General features: G+C 49.6%; 5 protein-coding genes across 6 annotated transcripts; all 5 read left to right on the top strand.

Moving 5' to 3' along the window:
- Positions 1 to 1,121: 1,121 nt before the first annotated feature.
- Positions 1,122 to 4,522, top strand: LOC101777428 (probable prolyl 4-hydroxylase 3). Its single transcript, XM_004982672.4, has 8 exons — positions 1,122 to 1,451; positions 1,584 to 1,671; positions 2,353 to 2,450; positions 2,528 to 2,625; positions 3,510 to 3,639; positions 3,732 to 3,919; positions 4,019 to 4,115; positions 4,290 to 4,522. Exons 1-7 carry the CDS (start codon positions 1,201 to 1,203, stop codon positions 4,090 to 4,092), a joined length of 927 nt encoding a protein of 308 aa, XP_004982729.1. The 5' UTR covers positions 1,122 to 1,200; the 3' UTR covers positions 4,093 to 4,115; positions 4,290 to 4,522.
- A 3,885-nt stretch (positions 4,523 to 8,407) lies between these two features.
- LOC101777018 (lanC-like protein GCL2) lies at positions 8,408 to 10,769 on the top strand. Of its 2 annotated transcripts, none has more exons than XM_004982671.4 (6): positions 8,408 to 8,666; positions 8,768 to 8,946; positions 9,059 to 9,170; positions 9,337 to 9,453; positions 9,566 to 9,880; positions 10,218 to 10,769. In XM_004982671.4, exons 1-6 carry the CDS (start codon positions 8,499 to 8,501, stop codon positions 10,554 to 10,556), a joined length of 1,230 nt encoding a protein of 409 aa, XP_004982728.2. In that variant the 5' UTR covers positions 8,408 to 8,498; the 3' UTR covers positions 10,557 to 10,769. The 2 variants fall into 2 exon arrangements, with proteins under 2 accessions (XP_004982728.2, XP_012704297.2); XM_012848843.3 differs by having other exon boundaries at positions 8,423 to 8,666; positions 9,053 to 9,170.
- A 1,270-nt stretch (positions 10,770 to 12,039) lies between these two features.
- LOC101776598 (bifunctional epoxide hydrolase 2) lies at positions 12,040 to 13,717 on the top strand. The gene is made up of 5 exons (XM_004982670.4): positions 12,040 to 12,198; positions 12,302 to 12,519; positions 12,624 to 12,785; positions 12,913 to 13,148; positions 13,294 to 13,717. The coding sequence occupies exons 1-5, from the start codon at positions 12,126 to 12,128 to the stop codon at positions 13,550 to 13,552; spliced, it is 948 nt and encodes a 315-aa protein (XP_004982727.1). The 5' UTR covers positions 12,040 to 12,125; the 3' UTR covers positions 13,553 to 13,717.
- A 5,862-nt stretch (positions 13,718 to 19,579) lies between these two features.
- On the top strand, positions 19,580 to 21,510 carry LOC101776193 (bifunctional epoxide hydrolase 2). The gene is made up of 5 exons (XM_004982669.3): positions 19,580 to 19,867; positions 19,962 to 20,179; positions 20,271 to 20,432; positions 20,536 to 20,771; positions 20,880 to 21,510. The coding sequence occupies exons 1-5, from the start codon at positions 19,795 to 19,797 to the stop codon at positions 21,136 to 21,138; spliced, it is 948 nt and encodes a 315-aa protein (XP_004982726.1). The 5' UTR covers positions 19,580 to 19,794; the 3' UTR covers positions 21,139 to 21,510.
- Positions 21,511 to 25,473: 3,963 nt separating this feature from the next.
- On the top strand, positions 25,474 to 27,161 carry LOC101775793 (epoxide hydrolase B). Its single transcript, XM_004982668.2, has 5 exons — positions 25,474 to 25,681; positions 25,820 to 26,043; positions 26,125 to 26,286; positions 26,382 to 26,617; positions 26,757 to 27,161. The coding sequence occupies exons 1-5, from the start codon at positions 25,609 to 25,611 to the stop codon at positions 27,010 to 27,012; spliced, it is 951 nt and encodes a 316-aa protein (XP_004982725.1). The 5' UTR covers positions 25,474 to 25,608; the 3' UTR covers positions 27,013 to 27,161.
- Positions 27,162 to 27,415: the final 254 nt, after the last annotated feature.

Genomic DNA, 27,415 nt, shown 5'->3' with positions numbered 1-27,415 from the left:
ATCTCATCGGCGGCACTCGTACGTACAAAATACACGACTACACAGTCGCATGCATCCTCTGTCAAATCATGGCACTCCTCATAGTCCGGGAGTACGTGCATGAAGCCTTACGCGAACGAGATCGTCGGACCTCTTGAATCTTGACAAAGCCGGTTTCCGCTTCCGCACACGATGAGCACCCCTCGGCAAGCGCGGTCAGTCATCTTCGAAAGTTTGATGAAACGATCATGGTTCAGTGTAACAATGCACACGACAGACGACACCATGGTTCATGAGACCCCAACTGCAACGGTGCAACTGGTCCACCACACAGACACACACGCCAGGCAGGGTCTTGGGGTCAAGTGCATAAGGGCGCGTTTGGTTGGTCGCACGAGGCTCGTCCAGGCTCCAGCGATGCATGTTGCCGTTGATTGGTTGCCTGCATGCTGGCCAGAGCCTGGCTCGGCGCATGCAAAAGGCACCGGTGAGCTTGGCTTCCGAGAAACGAAAATGAAATCCGTTTCTCGCCGGCCAGGCTCGCTGGATGCAGGCAGCTGCTTGCTAATCATGATATTTAATAGGTGATTAGCATATATTAAGTGAGATTAGTGTTTTTAAAAAGTGATTAAGATTTAATGAGGTAAAGTAAGAACTATTAAAATATTTTACACAATATAAATATCATAATGATACTTGGTTGTAGTATTTTATCTCATGCAACATATTCTCGTGCGAGCAACCAAACAACTTCTGTTCACGACCTGACCAAATTAATGCGTGCAACCAAACAAACTCATGTTGCATTCGTTGAGCCTGGCTAGCGGGAGCCTGGCTCCCAGGTACGAGCCAGGCTAGCCTCAGCAACGAACCAAACTCGCCCTAAATTATCCACCCCAACTGGTGGTGCCGGGTGGGATACGGCCCAGAGTGCCCCCCCCCCACCCCCCGATGGACTTGGGCCGACGCAAGGGGCCCACCTCCTTAGTCGCCTGACACGTCACATACCGAACCCGGCCGCGCCTCGTCGTAGGTCGTACCGAGCGAGGACCAGCGCGGCAGTATCATCATCCTTCGCGATAAAAAAAACCCGCGACTCAGGTCAGAGAGAGGGAGGGAGGGGGAGGGAGCTAGAACCACCGGCAGGAGGAGAGAGAGGGAGAGGAGACCGAGGGTACGAGGCAGCGAACCCGACGCGCGTGGCGCCGTGACGTGGGCGGCATGGCGGGCCGGGGGGCGGTTCGGGGCGGGAGGCCGCTGCTGGGCGGCGGCGGCGGCGGGGGCGGGAAGCGGGGCGGGAGGCCGTCCATGGCGGTGGTGGCGGCGCTGCTGCTGGCATGCGCGGCGCTGCTCCTCCTCCTCGCGCTCGGCGCGCTCTCGCTGCCGGGGGCCTCCGACGGCGCCGGGCCCCGCGGCGCGGGCCTCTCCCGGCCGCGCCTGCGCTCGCGCTTCCGCAGATCCGCCTCCGAGTCGTGCGTTTCTTCTCTTCTTTTTTTTTTGGCCCCCGCGCGCCTCCGCCTCCGCGATCTCTCTTCCGTTTCCTTTGTGAGATGATGCTGACCGCGTGGTTTGCTCGTGCTCGCGCTCGCGCTTGCGTGCTGCAGGGGGCTGGAGATGCGCGGGGAAAAGGGGGAGCCGTGGACGGAGGTGCTGTCGTGGGAGCCCCGCGCGTTCGTCTACCACAACTTCCTCGTGAGTCCCTCGCCTCATTCGTTTCTGTTTGCTGGGAAGGACCATTAGCTGACGCCCTCGATTATGCGATCGAATTTGCTTAGCCCTCTTCGAGATTCGTTGTTCCTTTTTCAGTAACATTTACCAATGCTTTAGGCGACTCTGTCCCCGAAGTGGTTGTACTTGTATGTACAGAAACAGAGTGAGAACTGGTGATGCTGCGAAGGGGATACAGAAAATGTAGTTTTGATGACACTTTTCTAGATCTGGCGGCCCAATACTGCCAGTTTACTTGAAATGGCTAGTGTACATATGGGATACAGCTGTCATTGAGCTTCACCAATAACTTGAGCAGAGCAGGTGCAGCATTGGACTTGACATTTGTAGTCATAGTCTCGTAGTGTCATGCAGAGTGTGAATTGCTAAAGTGGTGGATCTGGAGTCTAACCTCAGGTTTTCAACCATATGAGATGGATGTTTGCTTCATTTTAAGCCTATCATCTGAAATTCACTTGCCAAATCATTTGAATGTTGCGTATGAAGTCATGTTTGCTTCTGCAGAGGTTGCATAATAGAAAAGGAAGTAATGCCAGGATTGGTGTCGTGTTCAATTGTTCATATTCAACTCTTTGATTACTGCTGACTGTTTCCAATTGCTTCACCAAGCAAATAGGTTATGACTAAATTTTATGTTATTCTCAGTCCAAGGAAGAATGTGAATATTTGATTTCACTGGCAAAGCCTCAGATGAAGAAGTCGACAGTAGTTGATGCAGCAACTGGAGGGAGCAAGGATAGCAGGTTTGAACATGGCTGAAATTCCAATTTCAGAGATGTTACACCGCCTGTGATGCTCATTTTGCGTGTGGTATATGCAGGGTGCGGACAAGTTCAGGAATGTTTCTTAGAAGAGGTCAGGACAAAATTATTCGTATAATCGAGAAAAGGATAGCAGATTACACCTTCATACCTGTAGGTATGTAGTATTTACCATGGGTTAAACTTGAAGTCTCTGCGTACTATTCTGTGAAAAAAAAGCTAGTATGCTCACAGGAAATTTAGTCATTAGATTTAATGTATGGATAGTGCTGTTTGACACAGCTAACTCGTACGTTTGGCAATTCTTCAGTTGTACTGCTTCATGGAATGACTTGAAAGTCCTGACTACAGCTTTAATATTTAAATGGTGCCTAACTTTGAACCATACTTTTATGTCCAGCATACAGATAAAATAGGCTGTGTTATGGAACTTGGAAGTCCTGATTTATGCTTTAACTGTCTCACTGAATCACCAAATCAGACATGACGTAGTGTACTTAAGATTGTTAACACAATCACAATCTACAAATAACTAAACTGCACTACGGTAGATTTAATACATCCTTGATTTTGTCACAGTTATGGCCTTATGGGAAAGCATGCTGTACTTTAGTATAATAACTTTTGAGGTTTCAGTGTGTACATATCACTCTGTCAGGTTTCATTAAAGACATGCATGATGTGCAAAAAATTGAATGTATTGATTGTGCACTCACCAGTATGTTTCCAGAACTTAGATTTTTGGAACAGCACAGCATGCACAGTTTTGCTAAATGTGGATAGTTTTGATATCCAAATGTATATTTTAATCACGAGGTACTACACAAGGGGCCTCAAGTATCAAGTATCAACTCTATTTCAGCAAATAGAAAAATAATAACCTTTATCACAGAATCAGATGGCCAGTCGTAAATATAAATAACAATCGCTAGGTGCAACGTCTTTCTTTGACAGCTGCCTCTGTGCCTGATTATTTTCTTGTGCAATTTTACTTTAAATGCCATCAGCACCTCTCTTTATTGTTTCCCCATTATTTTGCAGAGCATGGAGAGGGTCTTCAAGTCCTCCACTATGAAGTTGGACAGAAGTACGAGCCACACTTCGATTACTTCCATGATGATTACAACACCAAAAATGGAGGCCAGCGTATAGCAACTCTTCTTATGTATCTGTATGTATTACAATATTTGGTATTCTTTGAATATGCACCATCGATGACCAAATTGACATTATCTTTCAATAATGGCAATTGTTATTTGCTAGTTCTGATGTTGAAGATGGTGGTGAGACAGTGTTCCCGTCCGCTACAGTAAACAGCAGCTCATCACCATTTTATAGTGAGCTATCTGCATGTGCAAAGAGGGGTTTATCTGTTAAACCGAAGATGGGAGATGCGCTACTTTTCTGGAGCATGAAGCCTGATGGATCCCTTGATCCCACAAGCCTTCATGGTGAGATTACTTAATCTTCATGCCATGACATGTTTTTCAACAGTTAAGTGTTATGCCACAGTACACTGACACTTCTATTCAACTGCAAATTTCCTTTAGGTGGATGCCCAGTGATAAAAGGCAACAAATGGTCATCGACAAAGTGGATGCGCGTTCATGAGTACAAAATTTAGATACAAGTAAACACAGGCACCAGGTACTAGAATTCGCTCAGAAACCAAAAATGGTGGTTGAACCATTTTATTAGTTTGCGTACTGCAAAAGTAGTGCTGGGCCTCTACCCTGCACCACCTACTATTCCTCCACTTATGCAAACGCCCAAGGTCAACTCTGAAGATACATTTCAAATTTTCTTTTCAACTCCTTGCAGGTCATGCACCGGTTCGGGCTTGCGGACATTTTAGCACATGTTGAGGGCATCGATTTTCCATAGAGGATTGAATTACAGTTTTTGTTTCTAGATGTTACCGAGGTTTCGTGTTGTACATTAACATGTTAGGCTGATGAACCATGATCATTCAGAAGAGATGGACGCGTTGGGTGTATAAACTGTCATTGCCCATATTGAAATCAAGATAGGATGTCTTACAGATGGTGAAAACATTTTCTTTTTCCCTTGCTGCTAGGCATTATTTCGTACGGTAAGATTGGAGAAGCTTGTGCTGTCTTAAGATGAGTTTGTTTGGCCTAAACTGAGGCTAGTCCTGAGGCGAACCATACTGTATCCTGCGATACGCGCGTTCTCATTTCCTTCGACATCTGTAGATGAAGCGGTGGCTCCTGCAGGAACACACACGCTCCCTGACTAAATATTAGTACTTAGGCTGTGTTTGATTCACCTGGCTAATTTTTGACTAAAGTTTAGTCCTTTTTAGTCCCTAAGATCCAAACAGACTTGATTAAACTTTAGTCCATAAGTCATCAAGGGGTTGCTTATGGTGACTAAAGTGTACCTGGACACCCCTTACCCTCATTTATGACCTGTCTATATCCCCCTCACCCCACCCGCCCCGTTGCCCAGCCGGCCCCCACCCTCCCCGGCCTTGCCGTTGGCCCCCACCATCCCTGGCCACCCGCCTACCACCGCCGGCCCTGCCACCCCCAGCCACCCACCCGCCCACCACCACTCCCGCCCGCCGGGAGTGGTCCTGCGCGACCGCGCGCGGGGAGGCGTAGGACGTGGCTGCCGGCGTCGCAGGACACGTTGTCCCAGGCGCAGCACGCGGCGGCGGCAGGGAAGGAGGAGGAAGGGGACCGCAGGGTGCGGAGGCCAGCGCCGTGGTGCCCGTGAGGTCCCCGACGAGAAGGAGGAGGAGGAGGCAGCGGCTCGGCCATGGAGTGGGAGAAGGAAAAAGGCAGAGACAACAATGATTAGAGGCAAGTTGGTCATTGTACCACTCATTTAATGCCCTTTAATCACTAGAATAAAACAGGGAGGGACTAAAAGGGAGTTTAGTCCCTAAAAATAAGCAAGGGAAACCAAACGCAACCTTACATTCCTTGCCTCTGGTGCTTTGACGTGGTTCTACCTCTTGCATCTTGCCACATGTCCAGCCATGCGTGTGCGACAGATGCCCGACCTCTAGACGACTGCTTGTTTGGTCTACCTTCGTTGTCTGGGTCGGCCCTTGCGTCGTTCTTACCTGCTCATTATTTCGGACTCATTCTTGCTGTTGCAGCCTATAATAGTCTGATCTATAGCACGCAGGAAAAGTAGGTCCACGAGAACCTTAGTGCTGTTCCCGCCGGTTTTCTTATGCCTTGCGGGTGCATGATGTCATTCCACTCACGCTTCGCGTGGTCCGGCCATCAACTAATAGTTAGAGATACATCGCTTCAAGGATCGGCGGCCTTCGAGGACATCGGGTTACTATGTGCGAGTGCTAAAAAAATTTACCGATCACTACACGTTGTTTTCAACAGTGATATCTTACCGTGTATACGCTGTATCTCGCTAGCTTCAATCGCGTCCCATAGGCAGTAGATGCATGGTAGTTCCATCTCGGCGCTTGCTCAGGGGGTGTGGCCCCAACCTTGCCGGTCGCGTGCATTCTACGTGCGAAGGGTTCCAGGCATCATCTTTGCCTCGTGATTGTTTCGGCGCGCTCTCACTCGCCGTCCCCTTCCATTTCCACCGATGGATCTCACCCCCGATGCTCGCATGCACCATCGCCGCCGCGGTCGCCCACGCTAGGCCCCTCCTTTTGTCCGTTGCCGTCAGCGCTGGCTGGGCTGCCCCAACCCGCTGTTGTTGCAACTCAACAAACTTGGCCTCCCCTAAGCTATTCACTCCTAATGCCCGTCCCTTTGCCCCTCCCATCGTGGTGTCCCCACCTTCAATTTGTGTCCAGTCCACACCACCGCTTCCCTGGTTTCCAACGCGAGCAACTTCCCTTGTTTGCAACGCAAGCAACGTCCCCTTTTTGTTCCCCTGCCCTATTGATGTGACCATCCTGTAGGCATATGTGCAGCCACACGATGCTCTATACCCGCGTATGATGACCGCTGTGAGGCATCCCTCTCTGACGACTTCTCCTCCAATGGATCCGTTGTATCTGAGGTCAATGACGAGCACTTAGGATGCCGTCATCAACCACGACAGTGGCATCTTCTCCACCAGGTACAAGTTTTTTAATGCTCGTGCACTGTCATCCTCTTTGATTAATGAGCCACTACTGGCTCAGTAGATCAGGTGAGCGTGCAGATCCCAAGAACTCATGGTACTACGAATGCCTTTCTATGCACTAACGGTGTCACATAGAACGATCATCCATCCCAGCTTTTGTTGAGTTCGATTCTCTGCCTGAGTGCCAATATACTCTACATTAGAGAGCGCTCTTAGGGCACATTTGGCAGCCTGCATCACCTTTGGGCTAGACCCAGATGGTGCAGGTAGCCATGATTGGTGGTCTGGATGGAGTCACGAGCCAGGTCCGTCGCGTGCAAAAGAGGCCTCTCAGCCTGCATCGCGTGGAACACAAAAATCGATCATTCCCAAGATGCAGGCTCAAAGCGGCACTCACGACGTGTTGCGGTGACCCCCCGTGGAGCAAACCGCGTGAAGGAGGAAGCAGACTAGCAGAGGAAGAAGGCGCAGGGCCTCCTGCCGTCGCGACACCGTCCCTACCACCGCGACACTGTCTCTGCCGCCGCGTCCGTCGCCCGCCTCCCCTGCATCTCGGACGCCCTCGCCATTGCCACATCCCATGTGACGCCATGCCCGCTGCCGCGTCCGTCACCAGCCTCCCCCGTGTCTGTAGCGAAATTGAAGTGCTTGGATCCGAGGCTGAGATCCCTGCTGTCCAAATTGAAGTCCTTGCCATGCCAATCGAGATCCTTATTCAAAGCTCGAGCTCCCTATGCCCACAACGATGTCCCCACGCAAAGATTCCACGGTCGCTCACGTGGCCGGAGGAGGACGTGGAGTTCTTCTGGATGTGCAGGCATGCAGCTGCGTGGTCAGGGATGTTGCGTCCGTTGCCCTCCTGCTCCCGCCTGCTCGGCTCCCCCACATCCAGCGCAAGTCGTCCCTACCACCGCGAAGCTGTCCCCACCGCCACGGCCCGCACGACGTCATCCCCACTGCTGTGAAGCGGTCCCGTTGCTGCTACGCCTTCATCGTGTCCCGCACGACGTCGACGCCCTTCGACCGCGTGAAGAGGAAGAAGAGACGGCGGGTGAGGGCGAGGAAGAAGAGAGCCGCGGCCGGCCAGGGGCTGCGGCCGCCGTTGCGCGAGCCGGCAGGGGTTGGTGAGCGGGCGTCGTCGACGTGGGGTAGCGAGCGGCGGGGTGCGGCCAAGCCGCTAGCGTGCGAGCGGCCGGCAGGGCAGCGAGCAAGAGCGTCTGGGACCAGCTCCCGCGGCACCTCCTCCTCGCCGGCACCCGCGGTCCTCCACGCCACCAGCACCTATGATCCTCCTCCATGCTGCCGGCATCGGCGCCCGTGGCTGGATTGATGGAGGGACGAGGCGAAGGGCATGGTGTCGGCGCCCGTGGCGGGATTGATGGAGGGACGAGGTGAAGGGAGAGAAGAATTGATTTACCTTAGTCCATGTGCAAGGTAGTCACAACAATTCATCCAACCCAGCAAACATCCTCGGAGCTCAGTTAGTATCATAAGGTGCAAATTTGCCAATCAACATCTCTGCACCCATAAGCTTGGTCCGTCTGGCTCGAGCCTGACTCACGGACCCTTACCAATTGTGCTGGAGCTCGGCGTAGCACCCCAATCTCGCTAGCAACAAACGTCGTCCGACGACACGCCTGCACCCAGCTTTGCGCTAACGGCTAACCGGACGCTGACTGACGCTGAGGAGGCGAGAAGAGCAGCAGCGGCAGTTCGTCGGGAACACGAAAAATCAGCGCCCACGCGTTGCTCCGAGCGCGCGACAGGCGTGCGCCACCACACCAGCGCCGCGGCGTCCAGCGACCTCGCAAACACATTTTATAACCGAGCACGCGGCAGGCAATGGGAAACGGCGAGACCGAGAAGACGAAGGCCACCGAAGGGCGGCTCACCGGTCGCGAACCACCCTCCTCGCACGAGTCGAAGCGGCGTCGCAGCCTGCCTGGCGGAGCCATGGCCGACCGCTTCTTCCCCAACGACTTCCCCGACTTCGTCGCCGAGGCCGAGGCCCCCGGAGGCGACGGCGACAGGCGGCCCGCGGGGGTCCGGGGCCTGCTCTCGCTCCCGTACGCCAGGCTCTCCGATCGCTTCCTCCGCGCCGCGCGCCGTCTCAAGGACAAGGCACGCCCCCGCTGGCCTCTGCTCGCCCCCATCTGGTTTCCTGCCGCGCGCCCGCCAGCTGCTCGACTGATTGCTCGGCTCTACACCCCACCTGGCTGCAGGTGGTGGAGGAGACGTGGGTGAAGGCGGGGCGGCAGGTGACGGACTACACGCTCTACACGGGCGCGCTCGGGACGGCGCTGCTGCTGTTCAAGTCCTTCCGGGTCACCGGCGACCGCGGGGACCTCGCCCTCGCCGCCGACATCGTCCACGCCTGCGACGACGCGTCGCGGGGCCTACCGTAAGACGAAGCCCACGCTTCAATAGCTTCATACTGGTTGCGGGTTGGATCTTTCGTTTACTGGTTGGTAATGATATGGTGGGGGTGTGTGGCCTGGGTGTGTAAGGCGCAGGTTCTTGACATTCATATGTGGGAGGGCCGGTGTCTGCGCTCTTGGAGCGGTGATTGCCAAGCATTGCGACGATCAGCTGAGGGTCACCCAGTATCTGAGCTCCTTTGATGAGGTGAGGCTTCTGATAAGCGTGATTCTGGTTTTATGAGTCAATTTGTTACTTTTTCGGTGCAGTGCGTGTGCGTTGTGGCTACATGGCTGTAGAGTGTAGAACAACAGATGGAATAATTTGTAGTCCTAATGTTGTAGACTCAGCTGTTGTTTGTGATTTTTTGTAGATAACAATCACTGAGAAAGTACCAAATGAGTTGCTGTATGGAAGGGCGGGGTATCTATGGGCTTGCTTGTTCTTGAATAAGCATCTCAGCGAGAAGACGATCCCACTTGAACACATCGTATGTTGATGATGTAGTTCTGTTAATAATTTTCTTTCACATTTCTTTTTTTTAATTAGGCTCATGTGAAAGGCACTGAAGTCTTACCGGATCAACCACTTCAATTGTTTAGAATTCTGTGGCAAAGGACATCATTAGGGAGGGAAGAAAGCTCTCAAGCAAGGGGAGTAGCCCGCTGATGTACGAATGGCATGGGAAGAAGTACTGGGGTGCTGCCCATGGTCTTGCTGGAATCATGCACGTGCTCATGCACACTGAACTGAAACTGGATGAGCAGGATGATGTGAAGAACACCCTGCGGTACATGATCAAGAACCGGTTTCCTAGTGGCAACTATCCCTCAAGTGAAGGCAATGAATCTGATCGGTTGGTGCACTGGTGTCACGGTGCCCCTGGTGTTGCTCTTACACTGGCTAAAGCATATGAGGTGATTGCTGCATCTGTTTACACTTGCTTTAATGCATTTCTTTTTTCTCTAGAACACGTAGGAGAGCTGTATATGTTTTAATTATAGAAGGAAAAAAGGTACAACCCCTATAAAATACTTGGTACATGCATGCCAGTATGCCACGCAACAAGAAAAACAATAAACAAAAAGAAAAGGCATCAGCCCTATCCTGGCTTTGCTCCACTGCATCTCCCATTGTGCATCTGCATGTATTCAGTATGTTCTTCAGGTTTGGTAGAGTGTTTAAATGATGACTGAAGCTATAAATCTATTATCTTTGATGCGGTCATCATGGGTAACTACATTTGTATTTCAGGTATTCCATGATGATCATTTCAAGCAATCAGCTGCAGGGGCTGCAGAGGTTGTCTGGAACCGAGGACTTCTGAAGAGAGTTGGAATATGTCACGGTGTAAGCGGGAATGCCTACACATTCCTCTCACTGTACAGGCTAACTGGCAATGTTGAGTATCTCTATCGGGCGAAGGCTTTTGCATGCTTTCTTCTCGAGAAAGCTGATGAGTTCATTGCTGAGGGGGCCATGCATGGGGGTGATCGCCCGTTTTCACTGTTTGAAGGGAAGGCTGGGATGGCATACCTCCTCTTGGACATGGTTGATCCATCTGAATCAAGGTTTCCGGCCTATGAACTTTGATAGATCGCATCTGCCTGTGAGTCGGTCTGAAGAACTTATCTTGTGTTTTCTTGTTTACTCTGTAATGTGTACCTTCGACCTCGGTGCATTTCCTGTGTGTGTGTGTGTGTGTGTGTAAATTTCAGTGTTCCTGATGTTGCAAACTTGACCTTTTGTAAGTATATGTGTGAAGGTTTTCGGCAATGAGGATCATCAAATCATGTTTATGCTGGATATGTCTGTACTTCTATCTCTTGTCTATGAGAGCGGAGTTTCAGAAGCTTACCCTAGGACTTATGATCTAAGAGTATTATATACACTTGTGGCTGTTTCAGAATGGAACGTATACTCCCTCTGTTCAGAAATGATAGGTATATTTGAAATTGGGAAAAGTTTTCCGAAGTAGATTTTGAGTCCCAATTTTTCTTATGATATAATGTCAATTGCTAAATACTCAATATCATCTCAAAAAGGCTTTAAGTATAAATATATTAATGCAAATTTTATAGATTAGACATGCTTATAATTTAACTAATTATTAGTTAAAATATGTAAAGTTTGACTTTTTCCAGATCAAAATATGCCTATCGTTTCTGGTTTACAGTATGTTTTCATTGTAATCAGAATGGAACATATTCAAGTTAAAAGGTTACAGTATGCTTTCTTTGTAATCCCGGAGTAATTGTTGTGGATTTGGAATCCTTCGGCTCAAACCCCTAAACCGTAAATAGACTGCAGATTTGCCGCGCTTTTGGAAAACCAGGATTTTTGCTTAAATTGGTGAGATCCTAGGATTTCAATCCAAGTTCTCGAAACCATATCAGTATAAGGAAGGAAAAAAAACAATAAGGTTTACCCTAGTTCATTTCATGGTTTTAAGTTTGCACAGACGATAGTTTGTAGTTGTGTTCAGAAATTCTGGCAGTTACTATGCTGCATGATTTTCAGTTGCATTGGTTTTCATGGACTGCGCTTTTGCCTTCCCATGGTTTGTTAAACTAATCTTAGCTATGATGGCATATAATTTGAAGGAATTTCAATTACCTTTTTTTTTCAAAAAATATAGTCAAGTTTCAAGATTGTTCGCTACCAGATGTTGTTCCAGAGGAAATATATATGGATTGATTGCAAGAGTGTGTTTTTGCCTCTGATAAGATATTTCAATGCCTTCTAAATAAATCCGAATTTACCTTGTGCACTGTGCACAATAAATTAAACGTAAGAAATTTGGAGTTTACTTAGCAAATTTTTCGTTGTTCTTTTGACTGACTGCATTACGTACCTTGAGCAGAGGGCCCAAACGGTCTTGCACGCCACTGGTGAGGTGATGCTGATCCACGGATCCTGAGATTCTAGCTAATGCAGCGTTTGTTCTGTTCTTGAGAAGACGCCAAGGCTGCAAGCGACGTAGCGGAAGGGTAGAGGCAGAAAAGACAAAGCCCGAGGCAGCAGACAAATGGGAAAGTGACGAGCCGTTGGTGCACATCTTTTTCACAGCCTGGGCACTGCACTGTCCACACTCCCGACCTGTAAGCTGAACGGAACATCTCGGTCTCGGGCCGGCCTCGAGGAGCAGCAGTGCAAGCAGCAATGGCGCAGGAGATCGAGCACACCCATCTCCCCATCCGCGGGCTCAACCTCCATGTCGCCCAAGTAGGCAAAGGTGAGGTCTTTTGGCACGAACATTGCTGGCCGGCCGTGATCCATTCACCGATCCCAACTATTTCTGATTATTTGTTCTTGTTTTTTTTTTTTTGTTACTGCAGGTGAGCTGGGGACGGTGGTGTTCCTGCACGGCTTCCCGGAGATATGGTACTCGTGGCGCCACCAGATGCTGGCCGTCGCCGCCGCCGGCTACCTCGCCATCGCGCCGGACTGCCGCGGGTACGGCCTCTCGGACCAGCCGCCGGAGAACGAGGAGGCCTCCTGGGATGACCTCGTCGCCGACGTGCTCGCCATCCTCGACGCTTACTCCATCCCCAAGGTAGGATTTGCATTTTAGCACCGCGAGCACTTAAAAACCTGACGAGAGACTTCCGTGGCCGTAACTGTCTGTTTGCCTCTTCGATCGGCGCGTGCTGCGTGCAGGCGTTCTTGGTGGGCAAGGATTTCGGCGTCATGCCGGCATACGAGTTCTCGCTGCGGCACCCGGACCGCACCCGCGGCGTGGCGTGCCTGGGCATCCCCTTCAACCCCGCGCCCACGTCCTTCGACGCCATGCCCGAAGGCTTCTACATCCGGCGCTGGCGCGTGCGTTCCTGTGCCTCTAACCGCATCGGCCTCTGCCTCTCATCTGCTCTCGTCTTAATCGAATTGAAGCTGCTCCTCTGCAATTGGTGTTGACTTGAGTCCATACGTTCTTTTTTGTCTCTGCCAGGAGCCTGGCAGGGCGGAGGCTGACTTCGGCCGGTACGCCGTGAGGCGCGTGGTGCGCACCATCTACGTGCTCTTCTCCGGCGCCGAGATCCCGACGGCGAAGGAGGGGCAGGAGATCATGGACCTGGCCGACCTGTCCACGCCCCTGCCGAAGTGGTTCACCGAGGAGGACCTCGATGCCTACGCCAAGCTGTACGAGAAGTCCGGCTTCCGCTACCCTCTTCAGATGCCATACAGGTAACAGTAACACTGCAAGCACTGAAGTCCTCTTTCCAGCAAAATGGAAAGATACTGAACTGCAAGAGTGCAAGTAGTAGCACATGTAGTCATCAGTCATGCAACCCAGGTCAGTGTTCATTGCTTTGCTTCCATGGTGGAGCAGGGCTATACACAAGATACCGAACCGGCTGGACGCCAAGTTCCAGGTGCCGGTGTTCATGGTGATGGGGGAGAAGGACTACTGCTTCAAGTTCCCGGGGTTCGAGACCGCGCTGCGTGGCGGCATCATGGAGACCTTCGCGCCGGACCTGAAGATCACCTACATTCCGGAGGGGAACCACTTCGTGCAGGAGCAGCTCCCGGAGCAGGTCAACGAGCTCCTCCTCGGCTTCTTCAAGGACCACCCCGTCGTCGCCGCGTGAGATGCCACTGAGACCGTGAGAACAACATTTTCAGCAGTTGCTTCACTATCGCCGTTGGTCATGTAGCTCTGAATTTTTCTCGGGTAATAATAAAAATGCACACGTTTCTAGAACTTGAACCTACTTATAGAATGTTGCGGATATTTCAAGACACTAATTTTGCTATGCATCTATCTACTACCCATATAAACTCACCAGTTAGTTCTTTTCTATATCCACTCAACTAACTCCCCCCCTTAGATAGTCTTTCTTTCGTCCACACCATTTTATGCACTCAGAAATCCAACTATATTGAAATGGACCATCAAGATCTCTCCTCAATCCATCTTCTCTCTCATCACTCAAATCCAACGGTCCTCAATCCATATTCTCTCTCATCACTCAAATCCAACGGCCCACGGTTAGTCCTCCACTCGCCCCCACCGTCCGCACCCACCCCTCGCGCGCGTCACCCCCCACGGGGTTCTCTGTACGCCCACCCACCCCACCCACCCCATGGAGACACCGAGCCCTCGATTCTCAATCAAAACCGATTCCTCAACTCCTCAGCTCTCCTCTCGCATCTCAACCATTGCCGTCGACTGCGGGGCCGGCATCATGGACGAGGACGACCGCGCAGAGCAGGACATGCATGTGGAGCCGCCTTCATCAACCACGAGGCCCACGCCACCGCTGTCGTCGTCGACCGAGAAATTGGGAAAGAGTAAAGGGCAATTGGGGATATGTTATCATGATTGATCCATAAGTCTCCAAACCATGTGATAGCTTGATTGATAAGTGATGGGATTATTAAGTAAAGAATAGTGAGATTTACAAATGGATATTGCAAGACTCTTGTGTGTATGATAAAGAGACATGGGCTTATGATTTACATATTGGTCTCATTATTGAAAGTTTGCAAATCCATGGGATATTCTATGATTGATCAAGAAAAAGCATTTGAAGAGGATTTCAAATGGGATTTCATTATTGATGTCAAAAGCAAAGCTAAACTCAATGTGGCAAGAATAGGTGAAAAAATTAAGCGAGATACTAGAACGAGGGACTAAGCAAGCTTTGGTTAAGCGACGGCTTGGACCATGTGCATTTTGCTAAGGTGAAGGGGGGGTTTTGAAGTAACATATCTAAGCCTTACCGAGGCAAGCAATGCAATGCGTCTAATCTATTGTGGTTGATAAATTGGAGTGACTTAAGAATTCAAGTATACCTTATCATGATTGATGGAAAATCCTAAGTCACTAGCTCAAGATGGATGTGCTCAAGATAATAGCAATGTTGAGAGCCCTCAAGTGAATATTGATCAAAGTATGGCATGGATGAATACTTGCAAGCTCAAGTGGATGATATTGTGTTTATATTTATTCTTGAGCTCAAGTGGATGATATTGTGTTTATATTTATTCTTGAGTATAGGCGGATGACATTGTGTTTATATTTATTCTTGAGTATAGGTACGCCGCTATCAAGAAAGATGCAACATTAGCAAATTGACAACACCAAAAGTAATCTTAGTTGATCTATGTGAGACTAGCCTTGAGAAAATCCTTGAGTGAGCTAAATATCCTAGTTCAGCTGACTAAGGTCGGTTCAGCCAATAGGTGGACCGAGAAAGTATCTCTGGAAGTTTTAGGGTGGTTTGGCAGATCGGTCTAAGGGAACTTAGCGCTAACGGCTAGTTATTCAAACCAGACCGGTCTGACCGATCTGGCAACTGGTCTGACCGATTTGAGCAGGTGTAACGGCTAGTTTCTGGTGTGTGGAGGTATTTATACCCCTTGGCCCCTCCTTGGTGGGCTGCTAGTTACACACATATTTGAGATCATCTAGTGACCAGGGAAGCTCTCCCCAACATCTATTTGTGAGACTTGAGTGATTCTTGAGAAATCTTTGAGTTGGATTTGGGTTGAGAGACTGATCTTATATGAGCATTTGTCCTAAGAATAGCAATTCATAGCTTGAACACTTGTGGTTTGCGTCAAGAAAGTTGTTGAAACATTTGTTACTCTTGGAGGTGTGCCTCCTAGATTGCTAAATGTCGCCGACTAGCTCCCAAGGTGTGGTGAGCAGCGGCAAGTTTGTGAGGGCTGCGATCTTGCCTCCACAAGGGAAAAGATCACTAGTGGAGACGAGGAAAGTGGTTGAAAGAGACCCGACTTGTTGGAAGGGAGTTGAGATAGACTCGTATTCCAATGGGCTCATCAACAGAAATGTAGGATTCATTGTGGTGAATCTGAACTTCGGATTAGCAAATCCTCATGTTTTCATTTGGTTTGTTTCACTTGTTGATTTCGAGCAATTTACTTGTGCTTCCGCTTCGATCTACTTGGGTGTGCTTGTCTTGTGTGCAGGGACTCCTTTATCCTGCTAGAAATCATCTACAGAAGCCACACTTCAAGTTTGGTTGGTGCTAGAAATCAATGAGGGACTCAAGCAGCACTTGATGTGCCACCCTGCCTTGGACCGGTCTGACCGGTTTGGGAAATCGGTCTGACCGGTTGAGCCGTGGCAGTGCTGTTGAGTGGTGTGAATTTTTGTTAATTGTTCAACACGCCTATTCACTCTCCCCCTCTAGGCAACATCTCGGTCCTTTCAGTTAAAGAGCTGGAACTCAGTGGGAAGAACATCTAAGAAAAGAAATCGTTTTTAGCCAAGGGTTGAAGACCTGTGCGGCAAATCTGATTTGAGTTGTAATTGAGGACATAATTGGGATTTGGTAGTTGCAGTACTGTTAAGAACCATTGGTGGTTCAGTTATTCTTGAGCATTATTATTTGTACTCCCTCCCGTTTTAAATATATGATGCTAGGATAACTTATTTAGTACATTTTGACTTGATAGAGTACATCATTAATATGTAGTACTTGGTTTAAATAAACATGTCATCGCAGGCCCATTATGTTTTCCTTGTCATGTTCTTTTTCACATGCTAGATATCAAGACGTGTCATGTGATGCTATGCTATTGATTTGATTTTTGAATAAGCAATATAACGTTGTGGTTTGATTTGTCTTGCAAAATATTCCCATAACGTTAGCACGGGCATTATACTAGTGTGGATAAGGTCATGGTAAAATAAGGAACAATGCAGATATTATTCATGATGAAGTGTGGAAGCTTCTACAATAGAGATATTTATGTGTCATGATTTGGGTGGTTACCCACCAATTCAAAAGTCATGTAACACTGCAAATAGGGATGCTCTTCACTCCAAGTAGCAACTTCTTTTGAAAATTTGCAAGAGAACTGCTATGTCATTTTAGAGGAGAAAACATGCAAGTTCTTACATTCCCAATATTACTTATATGCAAGTAACAAATAGACCTGAGCAAATTACGGGCTGGGCCGGGCTCAGGCTGGGCAACATAAAATCCAGTTTATTTCGAGCCTAAAATATTTGCCCAAGCCCATCCATTAACCCTATCGGGCTAATGAAATCGGACCTATTTAGGGCTGGGCTTGGGCTGGGCCACCCATCAATTTTCAATGTAAATATAATTAATTTTATTGTTCGGGTTGGCTCAAGCCGGCCTTATCTTTTTTTGAGATTAAAAAATCAGCGCCCCGCCCCACCCTAAATGAGTGTTGACCGAACTTGATTTGGACGATCGGCCTGATCGGACCTTTTTGCTCAGGTCTAGTTACAAAGGCACGATGGGGCTCGGTGAGGAGGCTGGGGGCTCCTATCTATCTTTCAAAAGATAGAAAGGGATGTGAACTTTCAGCCCAACACCCGCCCATCCTCCTTTTCATCTTCTTCACTGCGCTGCCTCACCTTCGCCACTGGACGAACCGTCGCCACCGCCCCCAACCTCCTCTTATAAGCCCGACGGACACTGGAGCCCCCTAAAAACCCTGAATCCTAACCATAACTCCGTCACTCGCCCCATACCCCCACCTGTCTTGCCCACCGCTGGCGGTCAGCAGCTGGTCGCTCCCGCCCACCACCTTCTTAGTCACCCGACCTTTCTCCCCTTCCCTGGCGGCGGCGCGCGATGACGAGAGAGGTAGAGAGGCGATGAAAGGAAGAAGGAGATCATGCAGCTGACAGCGGTCACACGAATCTCAAGCACTGGAAGTTGATGAAAAAAATTTCTTCCGGAAGATGCATAGGTTCTCTCGAGGAGGCTTAGGTATGCTCGTGGGCTCTTGCTGTGCGTGGCGTCCTAGAGTCCAGGCCTGTGGCATGGAAACGACAACGACTATTTACTGATGGAATCTCCCTTCCTCCCCTCGCGTCGCCCCTCCCAAGCGACTCGAGGGGCGACCCGTACATCACGGCCAGTCCCCATCTGCTCCCCATCGGACCTCGCCGGTCGGCGGGCGGCGGTGGTAGCCCCACCCTCCGCCCCCTCCCCTCTCTTCTCCTCTTCTCCTCTCCACCTGCTCCGACCGTTTCTAGCACTCCTTCCTCGCTGGCTGGTGCCGCTCCCCCTCGGCTTTCATCGGATCTTCAGCCGCCGGGCTCGGATCTACGCTCCCCTAGTCTGGATCTCGAGTTTCAGGCCCGACCGAGGCTTACGTCTCCGGCTGCTGCCGGGAGGGGTGCTGCCGCCTGTGGCCATGTCAGCCTAAGGGGGCGTCGCCCGTGGTTCCCAATAGACTAGGGGTGGGGAGCCTTTCCCCTCCCTCGTTCCGCCTCTCCGGTCCTCCTGGCCAGTCGGATCTGGCCGTTGGGGGTGTTGCGGTGTGCTCGGGTGCCACTGTCGTCGGGGTGTCGTGTGTGGTGGGCTATCTTTGTCTCGTAGGCAAGATCTTCAGTCGAAAGTTGTGCTCAATGCTGTGCTAGGCCAACAATGACGCCACTTGCGAGCGTCGTTTCCCTCCTCGGAGGCGTTGTTGTGAAGTCTTGGGAGACAGTCACCCTTCCGCCCCACCGTTGCCTTGCTGTTGATGTGTTCCACCTGTGCTTTCACTGCTTTGGTCGCCACCCTTTGTGTGGTTGCCGCCACCGTTAGTGGTTCCATCCCGTTGGCGCTGCTTGTGGTGGGTCATTTCGCTGGGGTGTCATGGCGTGCTTTGGAGGGTGGGGTTGAGGTGAAAGCCTCTACCTGCTTGCGGACCGATGATGGCAACGCCCTCGGGCGCCGTTTTCCTCCTTGGAGGCACCATTCGTTTGCCCCTTTCCCCTCCGAGACCCCAAGGCCGATCGGTGTGGTTCATCCTCTGTACCTGCCTTTGCTTTGTTTTACACATTGTCACCTTGGTTGCCTAGGTCGTGGCAGATACTTTGTCGCCCTGTCGTGTTGTTGCAGACAATGATCGTTCTGGGCGAATGCTTTGTTGCCTCTTTGTGTTGGTCAGGTGGACTTTGTGCCATCGCTATTTGTCCGGGCGGATGCTTTGCCACCGTTCTTTTGCTCTGGCGGATGCTTTGCCATCGTGGTCGTGCTGTTCGGTGGATGATTCGCTACCGTTTTGTACTTCAAGCTTGTTCTCTCTCGCTATCTTTGGCAAAGGTATATCTTTTTTTGCAGATTCAGTTCTTAGTTCTTAGGGTAACCTTGTTAGGGTGGCAGGATTGGGTGCGTCCTCTCCCTCCGTGCTTCTCCTGCTATCAGTTTGTTGTGGTCACTGCTTCAGTCACTTGTCGGCTGTGAGTTTGGTTGTACTTTTCTTCAATATTTCTCCGTTTTCAGTCCTTTGTGATTTTGTGCTGGTCAATCTCCGTTTGGTTGCATCAAGTGCTTTCTTCTTAATGAGCTTGTGCTAAGGCATAGTCGCGAAAAGAAACGGCAGCGACTGGCCGCGAGCGCATGGGCTCTAGTAGCCTGGGCCGCTGCGAGCCTTCGCGAGGTGGGCCGAGACGACGCTTAGTCCGGCGGCGGGTCGGGCAAGATCGGGGCGTGGTCTTTGCGCTGACCACGACGAAGGCGTGGTGTGGACTGTGGACGGGGCTGACGCCTTGTTAGCGCGCGTCGTCCACGACAAAGGCGTGGCGGGGCCGGCGCTGACAGTGAGCATCCAGGCTCGTGTTCAATGTTTGACGGAGGGCAAAGGGCGGCGGCAAGAGGCCCGGTTGTTGGTCGCGTATACGCATCCGTTTCGTCATGTTTCAGGACAAGCCCGGGGCAGAGGCAGTCAGGCAGAGCAGGCAACTGCGCAGTAGTTGACCCAGCCATCGATGTGCATAGCCTGACTGCCTGATCATCCCCTTCCCCCTCCCAATCCCATAAGCTGAACTGCTGGAGCACATCTCGCTCTATCCGTCTCCATCCTCGAGGAGCAAGCAGGCAAGCAGGCAGCAATGGCGCGGGAGATCGAGCACACCCACCTCCCCATCCGCGGGATCAACATCCACGTCGCTCAGGTCGGCAAAGGTGAGAGAGAGAGTCCTCTGCTGCCGCAGTCGTTTCCTCTTTGGCCGCACACGCCGTGTTCCATCCGATCCCAAGGCTGGTTTATCTGCGGCAGGTGAGCTGGGGACGGTGGTGTTCCTGCACGGCTTCCCGGAGATATGGTACTCGTGGCGCCACCAGATGCTGGCCGTGGCCGCCGCCGGGTACCGCGCCATCGCGCCGGACTGCCGCGGGTACGGGCTCTCCGACCAACCGCCGGAGCACGAGGAGGCCTCCTGGGACGACCTCGTCGCCGACGTGCTCGCCATCCTCGACACCTTCTCCATCCCAAAGGTAGGACTAGTTAAAACCTGATGATGATGAGAGAGACTTGCCGTGGCCGTAACTGTGCGTTCGCCTCTTCCTCCATCATTTGCGCGTGCAGGCGTTTTTGGTCGCCAAGGATTTCGGCGCCATTCCGGCATACGAGTTCGCGCTGCGGCACCCGGGCCGCACCCGCGGCGTGGCGTGCCTGGGCGTCTTCTTCAACCCTGCGCCCATCTCCTTCGACGACATGCCCGAAGGCTTCTACATCCGGCGCTGGCGCGTGCGTGTCTTGTGCTGTGCCCCTGATATCGAAGCTGATGATGTGCTCTGCAACTGGTGTTGATCTGACTTGAGCTCATGCGTTCCTTTCTTGTCTCTTTCAGGAGCCTGGCCGGGCGGAGGCGGACTTCGGCCGGTACGACGTGAGGCGCGTGGTGCGAACCATCTACGTGCTCTTCTCCGGCGCCGAGAACCCGATCGCCAAGGAAGGGCAGGAGTTCATGGACCTCGCCGACCTGTCCACGCCCCTCCCGGAGTGGTTCACCGAGGAGGACCTCGACGCCTACGCCAAGCTCTACGAGAGGTCCGGCTTCCGCTACCCTCTGCAGATGCCATACAGGTGAGAGCAGTAGAACGGCACGCAGTGTCCAAAAATGTGAGGACATGTAGTCATGCAACTCCGGTGTTCATGCATCGAGTTTCGTCTTTCCATGGATTTATTGGGCAGGTCTTTACACAAGATACCGAACCGGATGGACGCCAAGTTCCAGGTGCCGGTGTTCATGGTGATTGGGGAGGAGGACTACGCGTTCAAGCTACCGGGGTTCAAGACCGCGATGCGGAGCGGCGTCATGGAGACCTTCGCGCCGGACCTGAAGATCGCCTGCATCCCCGAGGGGAGCCACTTCATGCAGGAGCAGCTCCCAGAGCAGGTCAACGAGCTCCTCCTCGGCTTCCTCAAGGACCACCCCGTCGCCGCCGCGTGAGATCGATGCCACCGTTCGAGACCGAGAGGACAACATTTTTAGCAGTTGATTCACTACTGCCGTGTGAATTTTTCTCGGTAATAAAAATGCACGTTGCTAGTACTTGATCATACTTGTATGTTTTCTGCGTCCCCGTTCTTTCTGGGGTGCCGTGTTTTTGTCGGTAATATAGAAATTTGCTTGGCCGATGCGTTGGAGGATGCTCCAGCCATGATGATTACGTAAAGGTCGTGGTGATCATTTGCAGGTTTCATACAAGTGAAAGTGAAAGCCAAAGACTACCGACAATAGTGTTTATTTTCAGCTTGTCTAGATTGAAAAGAATGCACATAACTTTCCTGCAATTGGGCAGTTTTTCTCCTTTTTGTCAAATGGTGTGCTTTTGACCTTGTTCATTCTAAAAGGTACGCGCCTCTCATTTGTTATAGGGCTTCGTTTACACTTGTCCTCATGTTTGTGCTAAGGGAAAGAGAGTACAGTCTATCTCCCTAATAAAATTCAGAGTACAATAAGTATGCACATACTCTCCTGCAGAACGGAGAGTAACCACCTCTGTATATAAGTACTCCTTCCCTCATTTAAATTTTTTCCTCAAATATAAGGTATTGTAGGTATATTTGGATGATTGCTTATTTAAATCTTTTTAGAATTGACAAGATAGATAATAGTGGCTGATTGGTGGATTATTACTAAAAATAAGTTCCTTATTATCTGCAATTACCATTAACTTGGGATACATGCGTCTTTTGCTACTCCTACTAATATATCTTAAAATCTCTAAGATGCATAAGGAGGGAGGGAGTATATATAAAGGCATGGCTATTTGTTCTTTACTATCCATCAACCCATACTCCTGCACGGGTCAATATTTTTAAAAACTATTGTATTAAAAAATTATTTAGAAATTAAACTCTTCGCTAATAATCAAAATTGTTTACCTACCACTCTCTCATTTTTTCAATACTTCAACATAATACTCATATAGATATGTACTTATCTTTATCTAGTTGTGATTAATTTTTAATTAGTAATTACTCTATACACTTTTTTCATCCACGATCACACGTTTTTCATTTTGTATGGCGCCTCCATATATTTGTTTAGCATAAAAATCAATATTTTTCATCACTTTCTCACATACATGTATAAATGATTTACTTGGTGACACTCATCATGCTTATATACCTTAACTTAGTATTTCTATATCAACAATGACATAGACATGTAATTTAGAATCATATATTAGTTTACTTTTGGATATTTCTGTATGATGCACATGAAGTTAATTAGGTTAATATTTAGTTGTTTACTTTAAGTTATTTTTAATAACAACGTATGCGAGTAACTTAGATACATATTTAGAATGTCATTTTAAGTTATGCTTTATAATGATATGCATGAATAAATTGGATGAAGATTATGGGGTTACTTTAGATTTTTTTTATAATAGCAGAGCTTGGTAATTTAGATAAAGATTTAGGATTTATTTTAGAATATTTTTATAATGATTGTTGTTTGTAACTTTCTAGAAATTATAATGGACCAATGACTAGGATTTTTAGAGTCTAGAGGATTCATGTTTGAGATGTTTCTGATTTTTGTGAGAATTTCTAGGATTTGTCTTTTTTTCTAGCGTGTGTCGTTAAAACTAATGCGAAATTTTCAATAAAAAAAGTATGTCACATTGCTACAAAACTATTACCTTGAGCTACTTCTCATTTGTTAAATATTCGAACACAATACTTATATAGATATATACTTATTATCTCCATCCGATTGTGATAGATTTTAATTATTAATTACTCTATATCGTTTTCATCCACATTTATAATCTTTAACGTGTTCACTTTGCATCGTAGGTACGTGCTTGAATTTGTTTAATGGATTCTAAGTTTGAGCTATAATTTAAACGTAGAAATTTATATTCTCATCACTTCCTCTATATGTTTATAAATGGTGACACACATCATGCCTATATATTTTAATTATTATATCATATACCAATAGTGTAAGACATAGACGATTTACAATCATATATTAGTGTATATTTTTAGTTAAGATGATTTGGATTCAAATGTAAGGTTACCTCATGTTTTTTTAATAATGGTATATATGGGTAATATAGATGCAAATTTAAGGGGTTATTTTAAGTTATTTTTTAAGTATTAGTGGTGGGAAATTTAGTTGCAAATTTAAGAGGTTACTTTAAATTTTATTTATAATGGTATAAGTGTGTAATTTGGATGAAGATTAGGGGGTTACTTTAGTTTATTTTATATAATGGCAAAGGTAGGTAATTTAGGTATAGATGTTGGGGGTTACTTTAGGCTATTTTATATGGCATAGGTGGCCAGGTGGGTAATTTAAAAAAACATAATAGATCCAATGGCTATGATAATTTGAGTCCACCGATTGATGGCTAGATGTTTTGTTTTTTATTAGAATTTTTAGGATTTCTAGAGTGTCCTCCTAGGATCTAGGTGACTTCACCTGAAAGCTCCAAAAGAAATCTCCAAATAGTAAGATATGGCTTTAACACTGCCTTGTGAAGCTTTGACATATGGCTACAAATGATCAAACGCAACAAGAGGACCCCGATTGTTTCTTTCAGCAGCTCAGAACGGACGAATTAATCATCACAGAGCAATTAACCCTACCTCAAGCATGCCATTTCCCACAAGATAACAGTGTACAGACAAGCATAGGAACTGGAATAGTGGAATTGGTAAAATTGCAAGCTAGGCGCAGAGGCCAAGAAGATCCAAATCCAACAGCTGGATTCAATGCAGCGCAGCCCGTCTAACCTTGGCGCGAACTTCTCCTCTGCGGCCGCGATGCCGCTCCATCTCATCCTGCCGGTACCCAGCGTCCTCCTCCCTCGCAGCAAGGTTCCCTGTACCTGCAGGCCACGGGCACGCTACACCGGCAACTGCAGAGTTGCCCGAGATGGCGCCGCCGCCACGACGTGGGCGCAAAAGGGCAAGAGGGGACGGGAACCCCGGCGATAACGGAGACTGGACCTGAGGCCAGGACAGCGACCGGAGCGCAGGCCGGAGTGCCGACGGGAGCGTTCCAGCATGGTGCCGACGGTGGGATGCGGTGCAGCAGGAAGAAGGTGCACAGGGGGCTGCGCTGCAGGCAAGGCGCGAGGGGAGAATGTGTGCGCGCGTCCAATTTTGGTGCTGTGATGGCGCCAAGCCGCCAACTACCTCCATCCATAAATAGGCTCAAACAGTATTTTCCTCTCACAACAAATCAGCCGTTTCGGCTTTTCAGCCGGCTTATAAGCTGAAGCGAACAGGCCGTTTAAAACAAACTATTTATTTCAAATGGACGGAGGGAGTATTTGAAGTCAAAAGCCATGAGGTTTTGAAGATGCTCTAGAAACCGGAAGATTGAGATCAGCAATCTCCATCTTTTCAATGAAAATCTAGGAAGGATATGCTCCAAACGTTTCAGAACAAACTTGAGCCGGTGTTCCAAAATCCAAACACAAATCATTATTATTGAATTTCTACAGCAAACATTCAGTGAAAGCTGGAGACAAACAAAAATGATACGATATTGCGCTCTTCTGGAAGGTACGCTAGCTAGACCACAAAACCCAAACCATCGGCTGTATATGCGCCAGTTTCATTTGGATCCAAATTAGGGGAACCTTTTTATGCAAAACTTTGGACCGTCACTGTTAGACCGTGAGTATTCATCTCGGTACATTTTTTAATATTGCACCTATGTTTCATAATATTTGCCTTAGGCATCTGGGGAGCATCTTAATGCTATCGTGAGATGAGATGGGATGGATAACCATCCCTTAATAAAATTTTGAGTTTCCTATATAAGAGATATGCTTAAAAATTCTATCTAGATATATTCTAAATTTCTCATAAAGTATTAGGAGTCAAGGATGGGTGAATGAAGCCAAACCGGTCCTAAAAAAGCAGAACCAGGTTCACTTTTGTAGGCACGCAAAGTTTTTTTTTCGGGAAAAAATTCTCCAAAGCGTAGGAGACTAGCAGTAAAACAAAGTGACGATATGTAGAAAATGAGTCATAACATTTATCTTAGTTTCTCCGCATCATGGTTAAAATCTTCCAATGCATGTGGCGGCTCTAATCATCATGTCAGCAGGTAAAGGTCTCAAGATCTGTCTCGGTCCTCTGATGATCAGTTGGACGATGCTTAAAAGCTTGGGCATCTCGAACCAGTCGACAGGAATTGCTTAACCAACATGTGAATCCTGAACAAAAAAATAATCAGCACGAGGGGCGTCAGGAGATCCTGTCTGCCATGCATCCGGATATCCGATCGCGTCCGTTTCGTCGTGTTTCGGGACGAGCCCGGAGGCAGAGCAGCAGATAAATGGGCAGGTGACCCAGCCATCGATGCGCATAGCCTGAGCCTGAGCTGCTGAGCATTCCCCTTCTTCCCCTCTCTGTCCATCCTCGAGGAGCAGGCAGGCAGGCAGCAATGGCGCCGGAGATCGAGCACAGCCACCTCCCCATCCGCGGGATCAACATCCACGTCGCTCAGGCCGGCAAAGGTGAGAGGGTCCTCTGCTGTGTAATCGTTGGCCGCCCGCCGTGTCCAATTCAATCCCCAACGGGGCGAGTGGCGCCGTAGTTTTTTTTTTTTTCTCATGCTCGTGCTCGTGTTGTGTTTCTTGGTTTGTTTGTGGCAGATGAGCTGGGGACGGTGGTGTTCCTGCACGGCTTCCCGGAGATATGGTACTCGTGGCGCCACCAGATGCTGGCCGCGGCCGCCGCCGGGTACCGCGCCATCGCGCCGGACTGCCGCGGGTACGGCCTCTCCGACCAGCCGCCGGATAACGAGGAGGCCTCCTGGGTCTGGGACGACCTCGTCGCCGACGTGCTCGCCATCCTCGACACCTTCTCCATCCCAAAGGTAGGAGGACATTGATCTGTAGGAGCACCCAAGAAACAGATAAGAGATTTGTCGTGACCGAGTCCAGTTGCGCGCGTGCAGGCGTTCTTGCTGGGCAAGGATTTCGGCGCCATTCCGGCGTACGAGTTCGCGCTGCAGCACCCGGACCGCACCCGCGGCGTGGCGTGCCTCGGCATCCCGTTCAGCCCCGTGCCGTTCCCCTTCGACACCATGCCCGAGGGCTTCTACGTCCTGCGCTGGGGTGTACGTGCCGCTGCGTCACCTCACCTCTGAGCTACAACTCTGAACTCTGCAGCTGGTAGGTGTTCATCAGTTTGCGATGTGTTTTGTTTCTGCAGGAGCCTGGCAGGGCGGAGGCGGACTTCGGCCGGCACGACGTGAGGCGCGTGGTGCGCACCGTCTACGTGCTCTTCTCCGGCGCCGAGGTCCCGATCGCCAAGGAAGGGCAGGAGATCATGGACCTCGCCGACCTGTCCACGCCCCTCCCGGAGTGGTTCACCGAGGAGGACCTCGACGCCTACGCCAAGCTCTACGAGAAGTCCGGCTTCCGCTACCCTCTGCAGATGCCGTACAGGTGAGGACAGCGAACACTTGTCACCGCACTACTCCGTTCGACCGTTCCAATTGGCAAACTGCACTGACAGACAGACTGCAGCCTTTTGCCTCGTACAATTGGTGTTCATTCATCGCATGCTTCCATGGATATTGGGCAGGTCTATACACAAGATGCCGAACCGGCTGGACGCCAGGTTCCAGGTGCCGGTGCTCATGGTGATGGGGGAGAAGGACTACTGCTTCAAGCTCCCGGGGTTCGAGACCGCGCTGCGAGGCGGCGTCATGGAGAAGTTCATGCCGGACCTGAAGATCACCTTCATCCCGGAGGGGAGCCACTTCGTGCAGGAGCAGTTCCCGGAGCAGGTCAACGAGCTACTCCTCGGCTTCTTCAAGGACCACCCGGTCGCCGCGTGAAAGTGCCACTGGGACCGTGAGAATAACATTTGCAGGCAGCGATTGCTTCTCTGTTGCCGTTGGCCGCTTGGCCAGCCGGCTTGCTCTGAATTTCTCGGTAATAAAAATGTACTTGATCAAATTTATTATCTGATTTGATGATGCCGTGAGTTTATACTCGTTAATAACGGAGCGATTTGCTCGATGCATTGGAGGTGAAATGTCCGATGCATTGGAGGTGAAATGTCCGATGCATTGGGGGGCATTGGTGATGTCACATGTGTAGTGAAATTGACAGGGACTCAAGAAGTCAAGAGTGAGGCAGGCGCCAGTTTCTGAACTTGCTTGGCCCGAAAATGGACAGTAATATCTATGATCACAACGAGGCATATTTTTCAGTGGACAAAGATCGCTAGCATTTTCT

The sequence above is a fragment of the Setaria italica genome, chromosome IX (genome assembly GCF_000263155.2).
Source record: "Setaria italica strain Yugu1 chromosome IX, Setaria_italica_v2.0, whole genome shotgun sequence".
Lineage (NCBI taxonomy): Eukaryota > Viridiplantae > Streptophyta > Magnoliopsida > Poales > Poaceae > Setaria > Setaria italica.
This window is presented reverse-complemented; position numbering and strand designations above follow the sequence as displayed.

Excerpts from the sequence above, each read along its gene's own strand:
- LOC101777428 (XM_004982672.4), top strand. The coding sequence starts at position 1,201 with ATGGCGGGCCGGGGGGCGGTTCGGGGCGGGAGGCCGCTGCTGGGCGGC. Across the intron at positions 1,672-2,352 it reads TCGTCTACCACAACTTCCTC|TCCAAGGAAGAATGTGAATA; the intron begins GTGAGTCCCTCG and ends TGTTATTCTCAG. Across the intron at positions 3,640-3,731 it reads GCAACTCTTCTTATGTATCT|TTCTGATGTTGAAGATGGTG; the intron begins GTATGTATTACA and ends GTTATTTGCTAG.
- LOC101777018 (XM_012848843.3), top strand. The coding sequence starts at position 8,499 with ATGGCCGACCGCTTCTTCCCCAACGACTTCCCCGACTTCGTCGCCGAG. Across the intron at positions 8,667-8,767 it reads CGCGCCGTCTCAAGGACAAG|GTGGTGGAGGAGACGTGGGT; the intron begins GCACGCCCCCGC and ends ACCTGGCTGCAG. Across the intron at positions 9,881-10,217 it reads CACTGGCTAAAGCATATGAG|GTATTCCATGATGATCATTT; the intron begins GTGATTGCTGCA and ends TTTGTATTTCAG.
- LOC101776598 (XM_004982670.4), top strand. The coding sequence starts at position 12,126 with ATGGCGCAGGAGATCGAGCACACCCATCTCCCCATCCGCGGGCTCAAC. Across the intron at positions 12,199-12,301 it reads TGTCGCCCAAGTAGGCAAAG|GTGAGCTGGGGACGGTGGTG; the intron begins GTGAGGTCTTTT and ends TTGTTACTGCAG. Across the intron at positions 12,786-12,912 it reads TCTACATCCGGCGCTGGCGC|GAGCCTGGCAGGGCGGAGGC; the intron begins GTGCGTTCCTGT and ends TGTCTCTGCCAG.
- LOC101776193 (XM_004982669.3), top strand. The coding sequence starts at position 19,795 with ATGGCGCGGGAGATCGAGCACACCCACCTCCCCATCCGCGGGATCAAC. Across the intron at positions 19,868-19,961 it reads CGTCGCTCAGGTCGGCAAAG|GTGAGCTGGGGACGGTGGTG; the intron begins GTGAGAGAGAGA and ends TATCTGCGGCAG. Across the intron at positions 20,433-20,535 it reads TCTACATCCGGCGCTGGCGC|GAGCCTGGCCGGGCGGAGGC; the intron begins GTGCGTGTCTTG and ends TGTCTCTTTCAG.
- LOC101775793 (XM_004982668.2), top strand. The coding sequence starts at position 25,609 with ATGGCGCCGGAGATCGAGCACAGCCACCTCCCCATCCGCGGGATCAAC. Across the intron at positions 25,682-25,819 it reads CGTCGCTCAGGCCGGCAAAG|ATGAGCTGGGGACGGTGGTG; the intron begins GTGAGAGGGTCC and ends TGTTTGTGGCAG. Across the intron at positions 26,044-26,124 it reads ACACCTTCTCCATCCCAAAG|GCGTTCTTGCTGGGCAAGGA; the intron begins GTAGGAGGACAT and ends GCGCGCGTGCAG.